Raw genomic sequence first — 19,592 nt, forward strand, 5'->3', positions numbered from 1 at the left:
TTCACTTCCCTTTCCAAGTGCAGGCATTGGGCCTTCACACTCAGCCAGACCAGCGTCTAACACTCCCTCACCGTCCACATTGCCCTGCTTTTGTCCTTAGTTCTGCCCTACGACCCCAAGTCTTCAAAAAGAAAATCCATTTTGGGACCTCTAATCCCTTCTTTGAGAGCTGGTATCAGGACGGAGAATACTGAGGTTTGGGGATTTTGACCAGCTCTTTTGTGAGCTGGGTAACCTCGCTTGAATTACTAACCTCTCTGGTTCCACTCACTGGCCATTTTCCTTGATTGCATCCACCTAGTGGTTGATATTCAGAGACCCTGTGGCAGATGTGACCTCTGCCAGGAGGTAAATATCCCGGGCCTTGTTCCCCTGAGGTCTAAAATCCAATCTTGTAATTCTAACCTACTTTACAACATTTTAGATCAATATATTCTTTAGTTTTTGTTTTTGGAGAGTTGGTGAGGTACTGGACCTGGGACTTAGACATGCTGAGCATGAATTATACCATCCTGGCCTGATTTGCTTGGTTTAAGGATTTTTTTGTTGTTATTGTTGTTGTTTTGGCTGTTTTGTTTTGTTAGTTTTTGAGATGATAGCTTCCAACTTGCTTGCTATGTAATACAGAATGACCTTGAACTCCTGATCCTCCTGTCTCTACCTCCAGAGTACAGAGATTATAAACAAATGTCACCCCTCCCAGAATGTGTGTGTGTGTGTGTATGTGTGTGTGTGTGTTTAGAAATTTTTTTTTTTTTTTTTTTGGTTTTTTTTTTTTTTTTTTTTGGTTTTTTTTTTTTCGAGACAGGGTTTCTCTGTAGCTTTGGAGCCTGTCCTGGAACTCCCTTTGTAGACCAGGCTGGTCTCGAACTCACAGAGATCCGCCTGCCTCTGCCTCCCGAGTGCTGGGATTAAAGGCGTGCGCCACCACCGCCCGGCTGTGTTTAGAAATTTAAGAAGCATATTGAATCTCTGAATTTGAGGCCAGCCTGGTATACAATGAAAGTTCCAGAATAGCCAGGGCTACACAGAAAACCTTGTCTTGAATAAATAAATAAACAAACAAAAAAGAGGCACAGGGTCAATCAAAAGTTGGAATTGATGATGAACATCTTTAATCCAAGCACTTAGGAGGCTGAGGCAGTCAGGTCTCTGTGAGTTCCAGGCTAGCCTGTTCTACATGGTGAGTTCCAAGTATTGGGGAAAATACATGGTCCTAAGTGTTGGAGAAGGCTGCTTGTTTGTTCCCGGCTGCTTAGACCCGAAATAACCACACAGAAACTATATTAACTAAATCACTGCTTGGCCCATTAGCTCTAGCTTCTTATTGGCTAACTCTTACGTATTAATTTAACCCATTTCTATTAATCTGTGTATCGCCATGTGGCTGTGGCTTACTGGGTAAAGTTCTGGCATCTATCTCTGGCAGGACTACATGGCTTCTTTCTAACTCCTCTTTCTTTCTCCCAGCATTCTGTTTAGTTTTCCCCACCTACCTCTATTCCCTATGCAGGCCCAAGACAGTTCCTTTATTAACCAATGGTATTCACAGCATACAGAGGGGAATCCCACATCACCTAAGTGCTTTCATTGTGTAAGAAAGAAAAAGTAAAGGAACCTAAGGGTTGGAGAAGTGATGTCGTGGTTAACAGCACATACTGCTCTTCCAGGGGACCAAGGTTCTATTCCCAGCACCCTTGTCAGGAGGCTCACAAATATGTTTCTCCAGGGGATTCAACCTCTGCTTCCAGGTATCTGCACACACATGGTACACATGCACACACTCACACACACACACAAATAAAACAATAACTAAGTTTTTATTTTTTTATTTTTTTTAAGATTTATTTATTTATTATGTATACAACATTCTGCCTCCATATATGCCCGCATGCCAGAAGAGGGCACCAGATCTCATTATAGATGGTTGTGAGCCACCATGTGGTTGCTGGGAATTGAACTCACGACCTCTGGAAGAGCAGCCAGTGCTCTTAACCACGGAGCCATCTCTCCAGCCCCATAACTAAGTTTTTAAAAAGAGAAGAAAAGAATCTACTACTCATTCTAAAATTAAAGCTACAAATTATTGACATTTGAAGAGATAAATCCAAAGCAAAAACTTTAAAATGTCTACCTGGAAATGTTAAAAGGTTGTAGCTGTAGCGCAGTAGAGACGCCACATGTGCAAAGCCCTGGGTATCATCAAATGTCATCAGAATACTCTGCTGGATTTGAGAAATACTATGCTCTAACCAGTTTAGTCCAGAGCCAGACTTGGTTTAGTAGTAGAAAATCTGTCAACATAATTCATAATAGTAACAAAATAAAATAAAAAAAGTATGTGATCATATCAACAGGTGCTGAAATGTATTTGATTACACTGCAACTGCCATTCCTTAAAAAATATTTTTTAATTAAAGCAATAATAGACTGGTAATGGGCCGGGCGGTGGTGGCGCACGCCTTTAATCCCAGCACTCGGGAGGCAGAGGCAGGCGGATCTCTGTGAGTTCGAGGCCAGCCTGGTCTACAGAGCTAGTTCCAGGACAGGCTCCAAAGCCACAGAGAAACCCTGTCTCGAAAAACCAAAAAAAAAAAAAAAAAATAGACTGGTAATGGGATGCCAATGAGTTGATTTTTTTTTCCCCCGAGACAGGGTTTCTCTGTGTAACAGTCCTAACTGTCCTGGAACTAGCTCTTGTAGACCAGGCTGGCCTCGAACTCACAGGGATACTGAAAGTTGGGCTGAGGGCCTTGTATAGACTGCACAAACACTGTGCTATGAGCTCTAGGAACAGCAGACCAATAATAAACAGGTAAGGTAAGCGTTAGGACCATTTTCATTTGTAATGACAGCTATACAGGGCTGTCCACTAACTTCGGTTTTAATGCATTGGAGAAGACCAAAAAGAGGCCAGAGAGATGGCACAGCCGTTAAGATCCCTGGCTGTTGTTCCAGAGAACTGGGGTACAATTTCCAGTACCACATGGAGGCTCATAACCATCTCTAATCCCAGTTACAGGTGATCCGATGCCCGCTTCTGGCCACCTTGGGCACCAGGCACAAATGTGGCGCACGAATGTACATGCAGAACATTCATATGTATAAAATAAGAATAAATCTTAGAGAGAGTGAGACTGAATTTGAGACTGATTCTCTCCCAAATAAAGAAAAGCCCATACCTGTCATTCCAGTGCCTGGGAGGCTAATGCAGGAAGATGAAGGCTAGCAAGCTGGAGGCTAGCAAGCTGGAGGCTAGCAAGCTGGAGGCTAGCCTGCACTACCTGCATCCTTATTTCAAAAGGGAGTAGGAGGCTTTTGCTTCTTTAGGGAGAGTCTACGGCTCAGGCTGACTTCAAGTTCCCATTTAAGGGAACAATGAGCTTGCCTCCTCCTCTTTGAGTACTACCAGTTTTTTTGTTTAGTTCTGTGTTTTGGTTTTGGTTTTTTCAAGACAGGGTTTCTCTGTGTAGCCTTGTCTGTCCTGGAACTCACCCTGTAGACCAGGCTGGCCTGGAACTCAGAGATCTGCCTGCTTCTGCCTCCTGAGGGCTGGGATTAAAGTTGTGCGTATACTAATTTATATGGTGGAGATCATAGGAGGCCTCATGCATGGGAGACAGGCACCCTCCGGATGAGCTGCTTTCCAGGGCTTCTGTTTTTGGGATTGGAGTGGCAGGCATTGGAGCTGAACTCCAGGATTTCACACATGCTAAGTATGTTCTCTACCATCGAGCTGCACTTCCAACCAAAACTATCACAGGTTTATAGGCAGGCATGGCCAATAGCGCTTAAAAACAAAGAGTGAGCATTGAGCACATAGCTCTATAGCATAGCAAATTAGCATGTAAAAGGTCTTGGGTTTGCCAGGCTGTGGGTGGTGGTGCACACCTTTAATCCCAGCACTCAAGAGGCAGAGGCAGGCGGATCTCTGTGAGTTCGATGCCAGCCTGGTTGACAGAAAAACCCTGTCTTGAAAGCAAAGCAAAACACAGAAAAGGCCAGGGGATAGGTAACTGTATTTACTCTTGTCAAATATCAGAAAGCACACTCCAAAAATTAAAGTTAGGCCAGATCTGGAGAGAAGACTCAGTGGCTAGGAGTGTATACTGGTTTTACAAAGGACCTGTTCTGGGGTACTGGCACCCGTGTCAGGTGGCTCACAACTACAAGGAATGCAAAGTCTCTGGCCTCGGGAATTGCCCCCGTGTGCACAGACCACACTCAAGACACACCTGCAAATACATACTTTAAATTTTTTTTTTTTTTTTTGGTTTTTCGAGACAGGGTTTCTCTGTGACTGTGGAGCCAGTCCTGGAACTAGCTCTGTAGACCAGGCTGATCTCGAACTCACAGAGATCCGCCTGCCTCTGCCTCCCAAGTGCTGGGATTAAAGGCATGCACCACCATCGCCCGGCTCGTACTTTAAATTTTTTAAAATAAAAATTAGTGTTAGGAACTGGCACACACTTCCCAGAATTCAGGAAGTGTAGGAGAGAGGATCGAGAGTTCAAGGCCAGCCTGTTTTGACATTAAATCGGGCTTAGTATTTGCCAAGAAAAATAACTTGTACATGTGCCTGCACATTGTGGATGCTAAAATCCAGGCCCTAAAATTATTAGCTATCAATATATTCCCTCCCCCTATAGCACAACAAATGTATATACCCACTCATCTCTTTTTGTTGTTGTTGTATGTTTCTGCATATTTTGACACAAAACTGGAATCCTAGTTCAACATGATAATGCATACCAGCACTTGGAAGGCTAGCGCAGGAAAATTGCCCTAAATTTCAAAGAGACAAAAACTAGAATCCTACAGATCCTAGATTCTGTCTCGGGTCATTTATGAATGTTCTTGTCTTCTAAACTGACGTTCCAGCTCAGGTGCTGTGTCCTCTAAGAGACCCTCCTTGGAGCCCCTGACAATGGACCACCCTGAACTGTCATCGCGTCTGTCTTGTATGACACTTTCTCGTCTGCTTCTCGTGTGTCTACTAAACTGGAGCAGAGGACTTGCCCTACTCCTCAGTGTATACTCATACACATGGTGCCTAAATCCACAGAGGCGCTTTATAAATCTCAACCCCGTGTTAACGACGGTGAGAGAAGGGAATTGACCTTGGCCTCTTTCAGAGGTCAAAACGGGAGTCAATGCTCTGGGCTTGGGTAGCACTTAAATCCACCCTCCCCAGTCATTTCTCAGGATTGTTCCAAATCCGCAGGAAAGGACAAGCACACGGGGCTCTGTGTAGGATATATATTTATATATATATATAATCACTCTCAGTTTATTGTACTTTATCCTTTTTACAGTAGGATCGGACACAGGCATTAAATAACTGCAGGGGGAGGGAGACCACTGGGAAGACGAAGGAGGGGGAAAGCCCAGGCTCTCAAGGGACGATCAGATCCAGTGGGAGGAAGAGGGAAGGATCCATCTGAGTGTGGGATGTGGGGGCCACAGTGTTAGCGAAGAAAGGGGGGTTAGGATGGATAAGGACAAGCTGAGAAACCAGAGGAAATCGCCTCTCCTGAAGAAAATTCAGAGCAGGACTCTTATTTAACATTCTAGGGGCGTTATAGGGGTTGTTTGTTTGTTTGTTTTTTAAAGGCAAAAGAGTCTGAAAGAGATGGAGCCAAGAAATTCAGAGCTGAGCCGGAGGGGGCATCTGAAACTTTCAGGCTGGCATGCAGAAAGTGAAGAAGTTAGTGACCAGTTAGTAACTTGCAAGAAGAAGCCAGAGGGAGCATGGGGGTGGGCAGATTTGGGCTCAGGGAGTCCCCCCAGCTAGCTGACGTTTCCAAGGTGGCCACTGGGGATAGAGCCAGAATAGCGGCCCCTCCCCCAGAGCTCCCTGGGAAGTAGAACTTGAAAGATATTCTGGGAAGGCCGGTGGGGGAAGGGAGTCAACAGTTAAAAACAAAGTGGATATTCAGCGCAGGTCAAGCCCAGCTGTGTAGGAGCTGTTTGGATGACAGGAGGGACCAGGAAGAAGTTAAAGTCTAGGCCTACTAGAGAATTTTCTAGAAGAATTAAAGACTTCACTTCTAGTCCTCTTTTCCCAGAACGTGGACTCATAATTAGGGGAGAAGCAGGATGCACCAGGAAGGAAGGAAAAGACCACAGAACCAACCTGTACTCAGTTACAAATGGTTGCTTTTTCCAGGGGACAGAGATGGGGAGAGGAGAGGGCAGACCTGCTGGAGAAGCCAGAAGTCAAAGCCACCAAGATACTGGCTCCAGTGACAGAAGTGTGAAGAGATAAGAGGACAGGAAGAGCAAAGGACCGAACATGGGGTGGGGAGAGTATATACGTGGATACAGCTCTCCCGATGGAGTAGCGATTGTAAGCAAGAGCAGTAAGGGTTTACTCCTAAACACTCCAACCAGAAAGACTCCAGCTGTGCTAAGGACTTGCGCATGCTAGGCACGTCCTCTATCACCGAGCAACAGCTCCGGCTCCTGACTAGGAAATTCCTAACTCCTCTGTGGCCATCTTGACAGCCCATCTATCTGTCTCTGGCTAAGCTAAGGTTGGAGGATGGTGGAAATTGTGTGGCCATCAGGCTAGGTGGAGAAGTTGAGGAAAGGGATGTGAGGTTCAGACAAGTCATAGCTCTGTTATAAAAAATACCTTTGGGGTGGGTGAGGGAGGGATCAGGCAGGGTCAAGGACATTCCAGAAGCATCCACAGGGAAGAGTGGGGGGGGGGGAGAGGGAGCCTCAGGTTTTGTTGATTCGAAGTTTGAAGGCCACACGGCCAGCAAACTTGTCTCGCTCATCCTCTGTGGCGATATTGGCAGCATTAATGCGGCATTCCACGTTCACCTCCACGTTGGGGGTCACGTTCAGGAACTTCACCGCCACCAAGGGCTGTGTATAGTTCACCTAGGCCAGAAGAAGACAAAGGCTTAAGTCTCTTTCCCAAGATCCCCATTTTGCCCCTCTGGAGGGGAGCCGCCATCAAGGACCTGCCATGGAACTTACGTGGAACTTTTTGCCATAGTACGGAAAGTACATGAGGTCAATGCTGCCATTGGCAGGGAACATGACAAAGTGGCCAAGATTCTCAGCATCTTCATCTCTCTGTGGGGGTGCAGGAAGGTTGAGCAGAGAGGATGTTAGAAACAGCAGCACCTGGAAGAGCTCACGAGACTTCCCTTGCATCTCCTTCACCCCAAATTATTCCTTCTAATTTGTTTTCCTTGAGCTGTGCATCTGCTCTGTGTGTGTGCGTTGTGTGTTCATACACGCATGTTCTTATCTGCATGTCTACATAAAGGGGCGACCTGTGTCCCATCAGACTAGATAACCTAAGGGTACTTGCTACAACATAGTGGGGGGCCTTTTACTCCACTATCAACCCCAAGTTCTTACCCCATCCTTGGGAATCGGTCTCTGGAGCAGAGCCAAGAAAGAACAGATAAACAGTAAAGACTCAGTAGGAAGAGGGTGAATGGGGGAGGGGGGACAGCAAATTTCTAGAGAGGACAGAGTTGGGTAAAGGGTTCCAAGAACAACCTAGTTGTAGCAAAGGGTGCTAACAGATCAGCAGCTACCAGACGTCTGAAGGGGACTGAGATGGAAGGGAGAGTGGAAGAAACCCAGACAACTGAGACAAAAGAGAAGGCAGATAAGGACGGAGCCAGAGGCCAGGGCTCCGGTGTAGGAGGGGGTGGGGCTGTCTTTAGGAAAGCAGGTTTCTGTATCCTAGAGAGAAGCAGCAAGGCTAAGAGCCCCTTAGAACTCCAGCTGCACAGGAGCCCACTCTTACCCCCTTGTCCCTATAGTGTTGGGGCCTCTGAAAGCAAAACAAACAGGGAGATATGGCTGAAGCACTCAGAAACCATGAAGTACAAACAGGCAGGCAGGGAGTGAGGGAGGGCGCACACACTCACCTTCCCAACACAGCTGACGTTCATACTCTGATTTGCCCCTGCATAAAAGTTGATGACCTGGAGAAAAGAAAGAGGGTAGAGTGAGAAGGGGCCACATCTTGGTGTCCAGCCTTCCAGCTCCTGAACTTAGGTTCCACTGACCCCACTTCTCACTCAGTACAAACAATGAAATATCTCTTTAATGCCCATTAACCCCAGTGAAAGGACACATTAGTTAGCAGATGGTGGCCCCAGCTCCCTCCTCCATTCTCCCTAGGGACCAAGGTCGTGGGTACCCGGTTCATTTTGATGAAGACACAGGGCTGCCCAGTGCTGTAACCATAGTGGGTAGGGTCCCCGATGCCAGAGCAATCGCCCAGCTGTGTCCGGTTGAATTGGCAGGCCCGTTTTGGATAGTTGAGAACCCCATTATCTGGCTGCTCATAATACCGACCAGGGTGGCAGATGTCATTCTTCTGAGCTTGGACGGAGTCGTTGTAAGCTAGGAGGTGGGAGGGAGAGAGGGAGTCAGAGGCCGGATGTTCCACTTTTAGGGTCCCCAATTCCTCCTCAAGGTCCTGGGCGAGCCCCACACTCACGCTCTAAGAACTTGTTGAGCTTCTGAACATGCTGATCCCAACTTTCTGTGTCACTGATGTTTACAATGACATCCAGGTTCTCGGTCTTGGGGCGAATCATCAAGCCTAGAGTCAACGTGAGGAAAGGTTGGGGGTCATAGGTGAGGAGAAACACATCGCGGAAAGAAAACAGATGTGACATACACCAGGATAAGAGATGGGGCACAGATCTGAGGTTGCCTTCCCGGGAGGGCAATCTCCTGTGGCATTTGCCACTTCTCCAGATCATGTAACTCCCAGCAGCAGGCCATGGGAAGGAAGGCCAAGTTCAAGAACTTCCCATCAAACTCCTGGAAAGAGCAAGCGCCTCATGAGGGCTTAAAGACACACCAGTTTAAGAGCGGCTGCTAAGAGAACCTCTTCTCTCACCTGGTGTGGCCAGTCGATCCTGGTACTTGGGAGTGTGGTCAGAGACAGTCTGCAGCATGGCCCACATGGTAAGGGTGAACATGGCCGTGAGGAAGCCATAGAAGACGAGGTAGAAGAGGAGGATGAAGGCTAGGATGGAGGAACTAGAGTCAGCAGGTTCCACACCTCCTCTACCTCACCTAGCCCACCACCACACTCATGCTTCTTCCCTCTCAAGCTGTGTACTGGGAGCGACAGGATATCTTAGGGCCTTCCCCTGGGAGCCAAAGGAAACAAGCTAGAACCAGGCAGAGCCTAGCTCCAGCCCTGACTCCCAGCCTCCTCCTGGGGCACAGTGAAGTCCGACTTTTTGCAGGCCACAAGAGATGTAAGCTGTAGTTGTTGTGACAATTCCAAGAACAGATCACTGTCGCTCTGCCTCTAATCACACCAATTTCTCAACCTGTGTATGGTCCTGAAAAGACATGATGGCTCCGCTCATGGGAATCCAAGCTTAGAGCTGTGCTGCTAGCACAAGGGATGGAAGCTGGTGAGGTGGCTACTCTCGGCCAACTTCCTATGACCTCAGAGCCTAGGCTCCTAGGACTCAAAGAGCAAGAGCAAAATCTCTCTCTCTCTCTCTCTCTCTCTCTCTCTCTCTCTCTCTCTCTCTCTCTCTCTCACACACACACACACACACACACACCCTATGAAAGCCAAACCAAACTTTGGAAGCAGCTCCTGAAATGAGGGAGCTCGGCCCAGCTACAGACTCTAAGTCATAGTCATAGCCAGGACATCGGCAGTCACACAGGAGCCTGGCTGGAGTCAAGGAGATGACAGACATCCCTAGAAGCCTTCCCTGGACATGGTATCTGGTGACTCCTCTCCTAGGCCTCGCCTGAGGAGGACGTGCTGTTCCAACCACCCTGAGCTATCTATCAGTCTTTCCACCCAAGAAGACACAGTGTCTCGGTGGCCCCAAGCGTTCATTCATTGATCCCTCACATCCTAGAGGGTCTCTGGTTCCTTGAGGACAAGGGCTGCATTGATCTCCTTTCAAGGTTCCTTAAGTCCTAGGTGGGTGGTCTGATGAAATTGTGTCCAATCAATGTGGCTATATTGTAAATTATGTCACACAGAATCCCTGTGCTTTAACTCTGCTTGGCCCTCCTCTCACCTGTGCCCATCAGCAGACCCTGGCTACATAAAAGTCCTTGCACACCCCAAGGTAAGAATAGACAGTCTCCCCCACCCCAGGCATCATCCCATGGAAAAACCCAGTCTGAGGATGTATCCATCTCAGCACAGTGACCATTTTTCTCTCGCCTCTGACATCTGAAAACATCTAGCCTGAAAAAGTGTCATCCCTCCTGGCAGCCCCCTACCCACAAAGCAGCCACAGAAGGCTCCAAACGCCAATGGTGGAATACAGACAAACAACTTCCGCTGTTAAGAACGCCCCCCCAAAGACCCCCCCCTACCCGATCCGCCCCCTCATGAATGTTCCCAGGGTCCAAGGGGGTGGGTGAGAGCTAAAAATAGACGAGGTTGGCTAGCTAGTGAAAGCCAGAGGGAGAGTTAGGGCACTCTTCGGGGAGGGGGGTGAAGACCGTGTGCAGCCGGCAGGGCCTGAACCGGAGCGGGAGCGCCGCAGCACGGACACGCGCAGAACCCGCGACCCCCCGCCCGAGGGGGCTCCGCGGGGGGCGAGCAGGCGGCAGTGACCTACTTTCTCCGCCTCCGCAGCGGCCAGCCAGAGAGATTAGACCGCTGATTCGGGCCCCTCCCGGTCCAAAGCCCAGCAGTAGGGGCTGGACGCCAGGGACCCGGCAGGGGAGCTGGGGTGACGCCCGCGGGACCCTGTGCCCCAAAGGCGTCGCCGGGCAGTCAGCCACCACCTTTCCCGCGTCAGCCCCGCGTACCCCAGCTGGTCCCGGTGCGCCCCATGAACTGGTGCGTCCGCGGGTTCCACACGAACTCCTTCCACTCCTCAACCACCTGCCCGCAGCTCTTCTTCTCTTTCTGGATGACCATCTTGGCGGCACGGGGCGAGTCCCGGTGCGCTGCGGGGGGCTGCGGAGAAGCGAGGGCGTCGCGCGCTGAAGCCCTCCACGCACCCAAATGCGCGGGGAGCGAGGCGAGGGAGACTCTACTCAGATATGTAGCTGCTGCCAATTCCGGGGTGCACAGCCACTCGCTGTGGTCTGCTGGCAGCGTAGCTGAGGTGCGCCGAGGCTAGGCCCCCCCCTACTGCGATAGAAAGGGGGGCTGTCAAAACAGGGAAAGAACCAGGGGAAGGAATGCCAAGGCAGCTTCACCCCACACACCGCCTAGAAGCAAACCAAAAAGGGGTGCAAAAACCAGACGGCTACAAAAACCTGGCGAAACGCAGAAAAAGCGGGGTGCAGAGAAGCAGGGAAAGATGGGGGAGGGAGCCACCCCGAAATCCGAGATGCAAAGAGGCTGTGGAACGCGGCAGGTGGCCGATTAAAGCTCCTCCGACAAACGGCGAGAGCCACACCACTGTTGGCCCAGCCAGTGGGAGCTGGGGGGGGACGGGCAGTTGGGGTGCGGGGGAAACAGGCAAAAAACAGGGGAGCACCGAGGCGGAGGCTCCGCTTCTCAGCAGTGCGGGGAGAGCGGTCCCTGCGCACGGTCTTTATATTCTGTGACTCTGAGGGTGTCCGCCCCCTTCCCACCCACTCCCCAGGAACCCCGCCTCTTCGATGCTCGCTCGGGAGACCTCATACATATGTAAATTTAGAGGATTGGACCCGCCCCCTGCAGCATCCTTTAGTCCTAAAGGGTTCTTCCTTAACCAAGACCCCAGGTACTGTACTGAAACAAGGTGGGACAAGAGGACAGAGGGTGCGTGTGGATGGAATGGAGGGAAAAATTACCCCCAGAGAGGCTCAAACCGAAAGACAAGCTGATGCGTACTCAAAAGTGAGGGCACGGGGCAGGGAATTTGAAAGGAGACTAAGATAGAGTTACTTCGAAAACCTCCGGAACAGAGGACAGAATGTGAGAGGAATAAAAAAAAGCGCCAGACACCAAGAAAGAGCCAAGAAACTAGAACACACAGGGAGGGATAGAAGCCGTCACAGGATGCCCCTTCTTCTCAGGTCCACCCTACGGCGTACCCCGCGCCTTAGCTCTACAGCTAAGTAGGTCCTCTCAGCACCTGCCATTCTGGCAAATCGTTACAGAGCCCCTACTATCCGAGGAAGCCAAACAAGCAACTGAAGTTGGAGCTCCTACTTAAAGTCATTATCTCTACTTCTTTCGGTGGCAGGAACACAGCCCATTTGTGGGGGTCAGAGAATAATTTGCAGGGGTTGGTTCTCCATCCCAGGCTGGCCTTAAAGAGATCCTCTGCCTCCCAAATTCTGGACTTATAAAAATATGCTACACCGGTGTTGGCAGAATGCCTTTAATCCCAGCATGACTGGAGGCAAAGGATCTCTGTGAGGCCAGCCTGGTCTACAAAATGAGATCCAGGACTACAGAACTACACAGAGAAACCCTGTCTCCAAAAACCAAACAAACAAACAAAAAAGACAAAAAAAGAAAAAAGCCTCTATGATCTGTTATTGCCACTGGTGGTGGTAGTACTGGCTTTTGTTTTGTTTTCCCAGGTCGGTCTGGAACACTGGTCTAGAGAAGGCAGACGAATTGAACTCCTTGACCCTCCTGCTTGACTCCTGGTGCTGGGTTTGCAGGTGGAGCACCATCATCTCCAGCCCCAGGCTGAACTTAGGGTGGAGCACCATCATCTCCAGCCCCAGGCTGAACTTAGGGTGGAGCACCATCATCTCCAGCCCCAGGCTGAACTTAGGGTGGAGCACCATCATCTCCAGCCCCAGGCTGAACTTAGGGTGGAGCACCATCATCTCCAGCCCCAGGCTGAACTTAGGGTGGAGCACCATCATCTCCAGCCCCAGGCTGAACTTAGGACCCTCCTTCCTCTGCCTTCTGAGTGCTGGAATGGCAGGTGGCCATGACTGGCAGACTGTAATTTGAAGTGTAGTATAAGTGTCATGGAAGTAACTCTAGCGTTCTAAACTGTAAAATGCCATGGTCCATTCAACCAGGCATGGTGACAATTCTGGGAAACTGGAGTAGGATGGAGGCCAGGGGTTCAAGGTCAGTCAGGACAACACAACCAGACCCTAACTCAGGAAAAAAGGGGGGGGGTGCAACTATGGTAATCCATCCTGGTAATCCAAACCAAAGGCACGAGGATAATGTTTGAGGCCAACCTGGGCTACACAGAGAAACCTTGTCTCAAAAACAAAGCCAGGGGGCTGGAGAGATGGCTCAGCGGTTAAGAGCATTGCGTGCTCTTCTAAAGGACCCGAGTTCGATTCCCAGCAACCACATGGTGGCTCACAACCATCTGTTATGAGGTCTGGTGTCCTCTTCTAGCCTGCAGGCATATATGTAAACAGAATATTGTACCCATAATAAATAAATATAAAAAAATTTGCTTAACTTTAAAAAAACAAAAAACAAAAAAAAAACAAAACCAGTGCGTATGTGGGGGGGGTCATTCTGGGGGAGCTGGAAGAGAAAGGTGTGAGTAGATATTATCAAAATACATTGTATATATGTAAAAGCTTCTCAAAGAATAAATAAAATAGTCATATATATATATATATATAAAACCATCACATCCACTTGTGTGTGTGTGTATGTGTGTGTGTATGTGTTAAGGCCATGAGAAGCAAGGTCAGCCCTAGTTTTACAGCATGTGAGTATGAACAGGACATCAAGGCGGAAGATGGAAAGGAGAGAAGGAGAAGAGAAGAGAAGAGAAGAGAAGAGAAGAGAAGAGAAGAGAAGAGAAGAGAAGAGAAGAGAAGAGAATGAGCGTGAGGAAGAGTAAGCGATGGGGATAAGGCAAAGAGAGGAATCCAGGCTGGCACCTGAATTTTTCTACTGAGCAAATGGATTATGAATTTACTTGGTGCTTTGTCTATACAACTGTGTCATCAACTTCCTCTTCCTAACCAGTGCTGAGATTGAAACCCTGGGCTCTATACAGAATAGGCAAATACTCTACCACTGAGCCAGCTACCTCCCCAACCCCAGACTCCACACTTTTTGACAGTAGGCCTTTGTCTTAGCAAGATGATGCTGGTTGCTGAATTCAGCTTAAATATGGAATGGATTTTCTGCAAGAAATCCCAGAGAGCAGCTTGTTCTCTCCACTAAGAGAGGAGCACTAAATGAATGGACGGACAGACGCGCGCGCGCGCACACACACAAAGGCAAATAGAGCCTATGGTGGCCTCCAGCTTCTTGGCTGAGTCTCTACCCTGGGCACCAGGCTCATTTTCTTGGAAAAGAAAGGATGAAAATCTTCTGGGAACTAGAGATAGGCCACTGAGTAAGATGCCTGTCACTCCCTCTCTTAGCCTTCTGTAGGTAAGGAGTGGGGAGATGGGAGGGAGGGGGAGCTTCCATACTCAAAGGAGACAAGCTGAGAAAGGGGAGATCCAGAAAAGCCTGGGGTTGACCTAGATGGGTGGGGGGCACGGGGTGAGGGGGACAGACAGAGAACCACTAGCAACCTCCAACCTGAAGTCTGGGGCTTCAATCCCAAGCAAACAAGGAGGAAGAGGAGGGAAAGCCCTTCTGGAACCTGCCCCCATCCAGGATCTCCAGAAAAGAAGAAGGGGTCAGGTGGTTGCCCCTCCTCACTGTCTCAGAGGCAGAGACAGTCAGCAAAGGTCCTTGCTGCCTCTCACACACATAATTCTATGATCTAACCTTTTTTCACATTATTTACTTACTATATGTGTGTATGTAGAAGTCATAACAACGTGTGGGAGTCAGTGCTCTCCACGTTTTTTCTCTGTGTAACAACTCTGGCTGTTCTGGAACTCAATTTGATTCGTAAACCAGGCTGGCCATGGAGATCTTGCGCCACCACCACCCAGCCTATCCATCCATTTTTTTAAAGATATATTTGTTTATTATGTATACAACATTCTGCCTTCATGTATGCCCGCACGCCAGAGAGGGCGCCAGATCTCATTACAGATGGTTGTGAGCCACCATGTGGTTGCTGGGAATCGAACTCAGGACCTCTGGAAGAGCAGCCAGTGCTCTTAACCACTGAGCCATCTCTCCAGCCCCCTCCACCCATTCCTCCACACTCTAGAAATGAAACTCAAGTCATCATGGTTGGTAGCAGCCTGGTACCCGCCGAGCCATCCAGCCCTAATTCCAGGTTTTAGATGAATGAGTTAAATAAGGTGGCAGAGGGAAAGCTCAGAGTTTGCAAGCTGAAAGCACTCTCCTGGTTCAGCTCAGTGGTAGAGCACTTACCTTGCACATGTGAGGTACCAAGATCTATTGTTAGCACTGGGGGAAAACAATCTGTGGATGGATAGTGGTGATGTTTGTATGACTTGTAAATGTCCTTTATGCTACTGAGATAAACACTTGACAATGGCTAGGGTGGTCATTTTTATGTTGCTTGTATTTTATCACAATTAAAACAAAACAAAACAGCGAGATAAAACACAAATGTTCCTGCACTGACCAGATGGAGCCCAGACTCTCAGCAGGACACACCAGGCCTTTCATCACATGAGCCAAGGAGCCTCCCAAACCTACCTTCTTTCCCCTTCTTTCCATCTGAGGCTGCCCAAGGCTCAACCACATGACATACCCTTCCCTGTTCTCTAGATTAGCAGCCTCAGATTTACTCATCAAAAAACTAAATGTGATGTTAATAAAAACAGCAATATAACCCACATTTTGAGTACTTTTCATATATACCAAGCTCTGTAGCAGATATTTTTACCTACATGATTTTATCAAATCTTTAAAGTACCCCTAGGGATGGAGTAAAGTCGACGTCTGTGAGTTTGAGCCCAGCCTGGTCTGCCTAGTGAGTTCTACACTAGCCAGAGCTGCAGAGTGAAACCCTGCATAAAACAGTAATGGTGGGAACTGAGAGTGAAAGTCATTTGTTCGATGTCGTACATCTAACAGCTCATCCCTTGATACTGCTTGATGAAATTAACATCTAAGTTTTCTGGTAGCTTATAGCAATCACTGGTTTGTGGGCTTTTGTTTTTTTTTTTTTCCTTTTATTTATTTATTTATTTTTATTTTTTTTTTTTTTTTTGGTTTTTCGAGACAGGGTTTCTCTGTAGCTTTGGTGCCTGTCCTGGAACTAGCTCTTGTAGACCAGGCTGGTCTCAAACTCACAGAGATCCGCCTGCCTCTGCCTCCCAAGTGCTGGGATTAAAGGCGTGCGCCACCACCACCCGGCTTTTTTTTCCTTTTAGTATTATTTTTGTTGTTGCTGTTATTATTGTTGTTGTTGTTATTGTTATTTACTTTGGTTTTTAAAGACAGGGTTTCTCTGTGTAGTCCTGGCAATCCTCAAGCTCGATGTGTAACCCAGGCTGGCCTTGAATTTAGAGATCAGCCTGCCTCTGCCTCCTGAGTGCGGGGATTAAGAGTGTGCAACACCTTACCTGGTGCTTGTTTTTTGGGTCCCCCCCCCTTTTAAATATCCCTACTAGGAACTGGGAATGTAGCTCAATGTTAAAGTATTCTCTCAGTATTGCATCCTAGACAGAAGTGGGGGTATGATGGTCTATACAGTGAGCCCAGGCCAGTTAGAACTATATAGTGAAATCCTACCTTGAAGGAAAAAAAGGTAGAAACATAAATAAAACAGATTACAGCCTAGAGGATTTGCCAAAGATGCCCAGAGCCCCAGCACTGTATAAACCCGGCATGGTGGTGCTCATCTATAATCCCAGGACTCAAGAGGTAAAGGCAGGATATTCGTAGATCATCTTCAGCTCCACAGAGTTTGAAGCCAGCTTGGGCAGCATGAAATACTGTTTCAAAAAATAGATGTGGTTTTGATAACATTTTACATATGTATCTGTCAACACCCCGGGTCTCTGGGGACATCATCAAGCCTTCTTCATCCTTAAAATCCCTGTCCATGACCTAACACAGTGCTTGGCATCCTGTCAGCACCCAATAAATGTTAGTTGAAAGAAAGAGAGAGAAAGGACAGAGGGCAGATGAGGGGGCGTGGAGAGAGGGAGAGAGGGGCAGTGGATAGGCTGGAGTGAGTGGAGGAGGCCAGGCCTTGAGGCTTCAGAGTGTGCTGCCAAATCTGGAAATTTTTTTTCTTCTTGGAGGGGGTGGGTGTCAGAGAAGGCAAGGGATAGTGAGCAGGCACAGTTGATGCCCTTGGTGGGGGCTTGGCAAAGTCTGTGTTGAAGCAAAGTCTGTCTTAATGAGAGAGTGTAGACAACTTTGGACTGTGGTCAGGAATCCTGGAATCTAGGGCAGGCTGGAGAAGAAAGGTTGGGGGCATAGTGTCCTAGAGAGGGCATGGTGGAGGCAGAGGAGAAAAACTAGCCCCTGAGACATTCTGAGCACATAGGACAGGAAGTTACCACCCAGAACACAGTCCTCTTTGATGGATGCCCGTATGCATACAGGATCTTCAATTGATCTCCCCTGGCTCACACCTGAAGCCTCCACAGAGCTACTTCCCATTGTTCAGGTCTCACTCCAGTGACATTACCCCAGAGGCCCTCCCCACCACCTGATGACCTACCCCACAATGCCCTTTCTTTCTCCCTCTACTCTAGTCTTGGCTTTTACTCCTTTTATAGTTATAGCTACTATTGAAATGATGCGGCTGAGTGGTGGTGGGGCACGCCTTTGATCCCAGTACTCAGGAGGTAGAGACAGGCAGATATCTGTGAGTTTGAGCCCATCCTGGTCTACAGAGCTAGTTCCAGGACAGGCTCCAAAGCCACAGAGAAACCCCGTGTTGAAAAAAAAAAAAAGAAAAGGAAGGTAGGAAGAAAAGAAGGAAATGATGCTTTTTAGGAGAGTTGTTTTATTAGTTTTTGTTTTGTTTTGTGTAGTAGAAGACTGCTCGTTTGTTTTCCAGCCATCCAGACCCAAAATAAACACACAGAAACTGTATTAATTACAACACTGTTTGGTCAGTGGCTTATGCATCTTTCTAGCTGGTTTTTTTTTTTTTTTTTTTTTTCTCAAGACAAGGTTTCTCTGTAGCTTTGGTGCCTGACCTGGAACTAGCTCTTGTAGACCAGGCTGGCATCGAACTCACAGAGATCTGCCTGTCTCTGCCTCCTGAGCGCTGGGATTAAAGGTGTGTGCCACCACTGCCTGGCTTCTAGCTAACACTTACATCTTGAATTAACCCATTTCTATTAATCTGTGTGTCAACCACAAAGCTGTGGCCTTCCAGGTAAGGTTCTGGCATTCAGGCATCTGTCTCTTTCAGCAGCTACATGGTGTCTCTTTGGCTCTGCCCACTTTCTCTCTATATCTCTGTTCCTGTTTCTTGCTTGGTTTTTTTTTTTTTTTTTTGATTTTCGAGACAGGGTTTCTCCGTAGCTTTTTGGTTCCTGTCCTGGAACTAGCTCTTGTAGACCAGGCTAGCCTCGAACTCACAGAGATCCGCCTGCCTCTGCCTCCCGAGTGCTGGGATTAAAGGCGTGAGCCACCACCACCCGGCATTCTTGCTTGGTTTTATTCTGCCTTGCCATAGGCCCAAAGCAGCTTCTTTATTAACCAATGGTAATAAAACATAGTCACAGCATACAGAGGGGAATCCCACATCAGTTTTGAGAGAGGGTCTCATTATGTAGCCCAAGCTAGCTTGAAACTCACTAGGTAGCCCAGGTTGTCCTTGAACTCATAGAGATTCTCTTGCCTCTGCCTCCTGAGTGTTGGGATTAAAGGAGAGCACCACACACTGGGGCCTGATTTTTTAAAAATTTACATACAGGTGTTTTGCCTGTACATTGTCTATGCTCCAAGTATGTGCAGTGCCCAAATAGGCATGAGAGGGTGTTGGGTTCTTTGGAACTGGAGTTACAGACAATTGTGAGCTATCGTGTTGGTGCTGAGAAATGAATTCCAATCTTCTGAAAGAGCAGCAAATGCTCTTAACTTCTGAGTCATCTCTCTAGCCCCCTTGCTTGACTTTTGAAATAGGGTCTCATATAATAAGGTTAGCCTTCAATCTATATAACTAAGGATGACCCTTGAAGTCCTTGCTCCTTCTGCCCCCATCCCCCTCCCAAGTACTGGGATCACCAGTAGTGATCAGTAGTAGACTGAGCTGCCAACCTAACTTTTGTTTTGCATTTTTAGGTAGGGTCTCTGCAGTTCAGGCTGCCTGTCCTTACCTATGCCTCTTTCCTTAGCCTCCCAAGTACTGAGCTTACAGGCAGGAGCCTCCTACTATTGCCTAGCACTATTTGTTTCCTTGATGGGCTAATTGTTCCCCTCCAACCATACTGTGACATCCACAACAGCAGGGATTGGTGTGTCCTTTTCACCAATGTTGTCTCAGTGTCCAGAACAGTGGTAGATATACAGTTTATAATAGTTGAATGAACTATTATGTCCACGTGACCAGAGTTGACCCTGAACATAAACCAGAGCTCAGAAGTGAATTTGGACTCCCTAGTGTGCTGAAGATGCTTCTGGAAACACTGCTGGCTGGGTGGAAGAGAGGGGGAGGGAAGGATCCAAGGCACCGCAGAGGCTTGATTGAGACCCCTTGCTCTGGAGTCCTCGAGGAGGTCCTGGCTGATCCCTGCAGAAGGGGACAGTAGGTCCAGGGTGTGAGAGCCTAGGGCTTGAGTTACTAGGGAACTGGGGCTGAGGACCTACCTTGGTGATTGGT

At 48.2% G+C, this 19,592-nt stretch overlaps 1 protein-coding gene across 1 annotated transcript; it reads right to left on the reverse strand.

The window, feature by feature from the left end:
- Positions 1–5,245: 5,245 nt before the first annotated feature.
- Positions 5,246–11,523, reverse strand: Atp1b2 (ATPase Na+/K+ transporting subunit beta 2). Its single transcript, XM_057776223.1, has 7 exons — positions 10,792–11,523; positions 8,888–9,016; positions 8,480–8,584; positions 8,177–8,382; positions 7,902–7,958; positions 6,991–7,089; positions 5,246–6,891 (listed from the first exon to the last, which is right to left on the reverse strand). Exons 1-7 carry the CDS (start codon positions 10,901–10,903, stop codon positions 6,727–6,729), a joined length of 873 nt encoding a protein of 290 aa, XP_057632206.1. The 5' UTR covers positions 10,904–11,523; the 3' UTR covers positions 5,246–6,726.
- Positions 11,524–19,592: the final 8,069 nt, after the last annotated feature.

This window comes from Chionomys nivalis, chromosome 7 (assembly GCF_950005125.1).
Source record: "Chionomys nivalis chromosome 7, mChiNiv1.1, whole genome shotgun sequence".
NCBI lineage: Eukaryota > Metazoa > Chordata > Mammalia > Rodentia > Cricetidae > Chionomys > Chionomys nivalis.

Bases quoted from the DNA above. Each gene is read 5' to 3' on its own strand.
- Atp1b2 (XM_057776223.1), bottom strand. From the start codon at position 10,903: ATGGTCATCCAGAAAGAGAAGAAGAGCTGCGGGCAGGTGGTTGAGGAG. The intron at 8,383-8,479 runs GTGAGTGTGGGG...CCCACCTCCTAG, and splicing joins GCTCAACAAGTTCTTAGAGC to CTTACAACGACTCCGTCCAA. The intron at 7,090-7,901 runs GTGAGTGTGTGC...GCACCCCCACAG, and splicing joins ACGTCAGCTGTGTTGGGAAG to AGAGATGAAGATGCTGAGAA.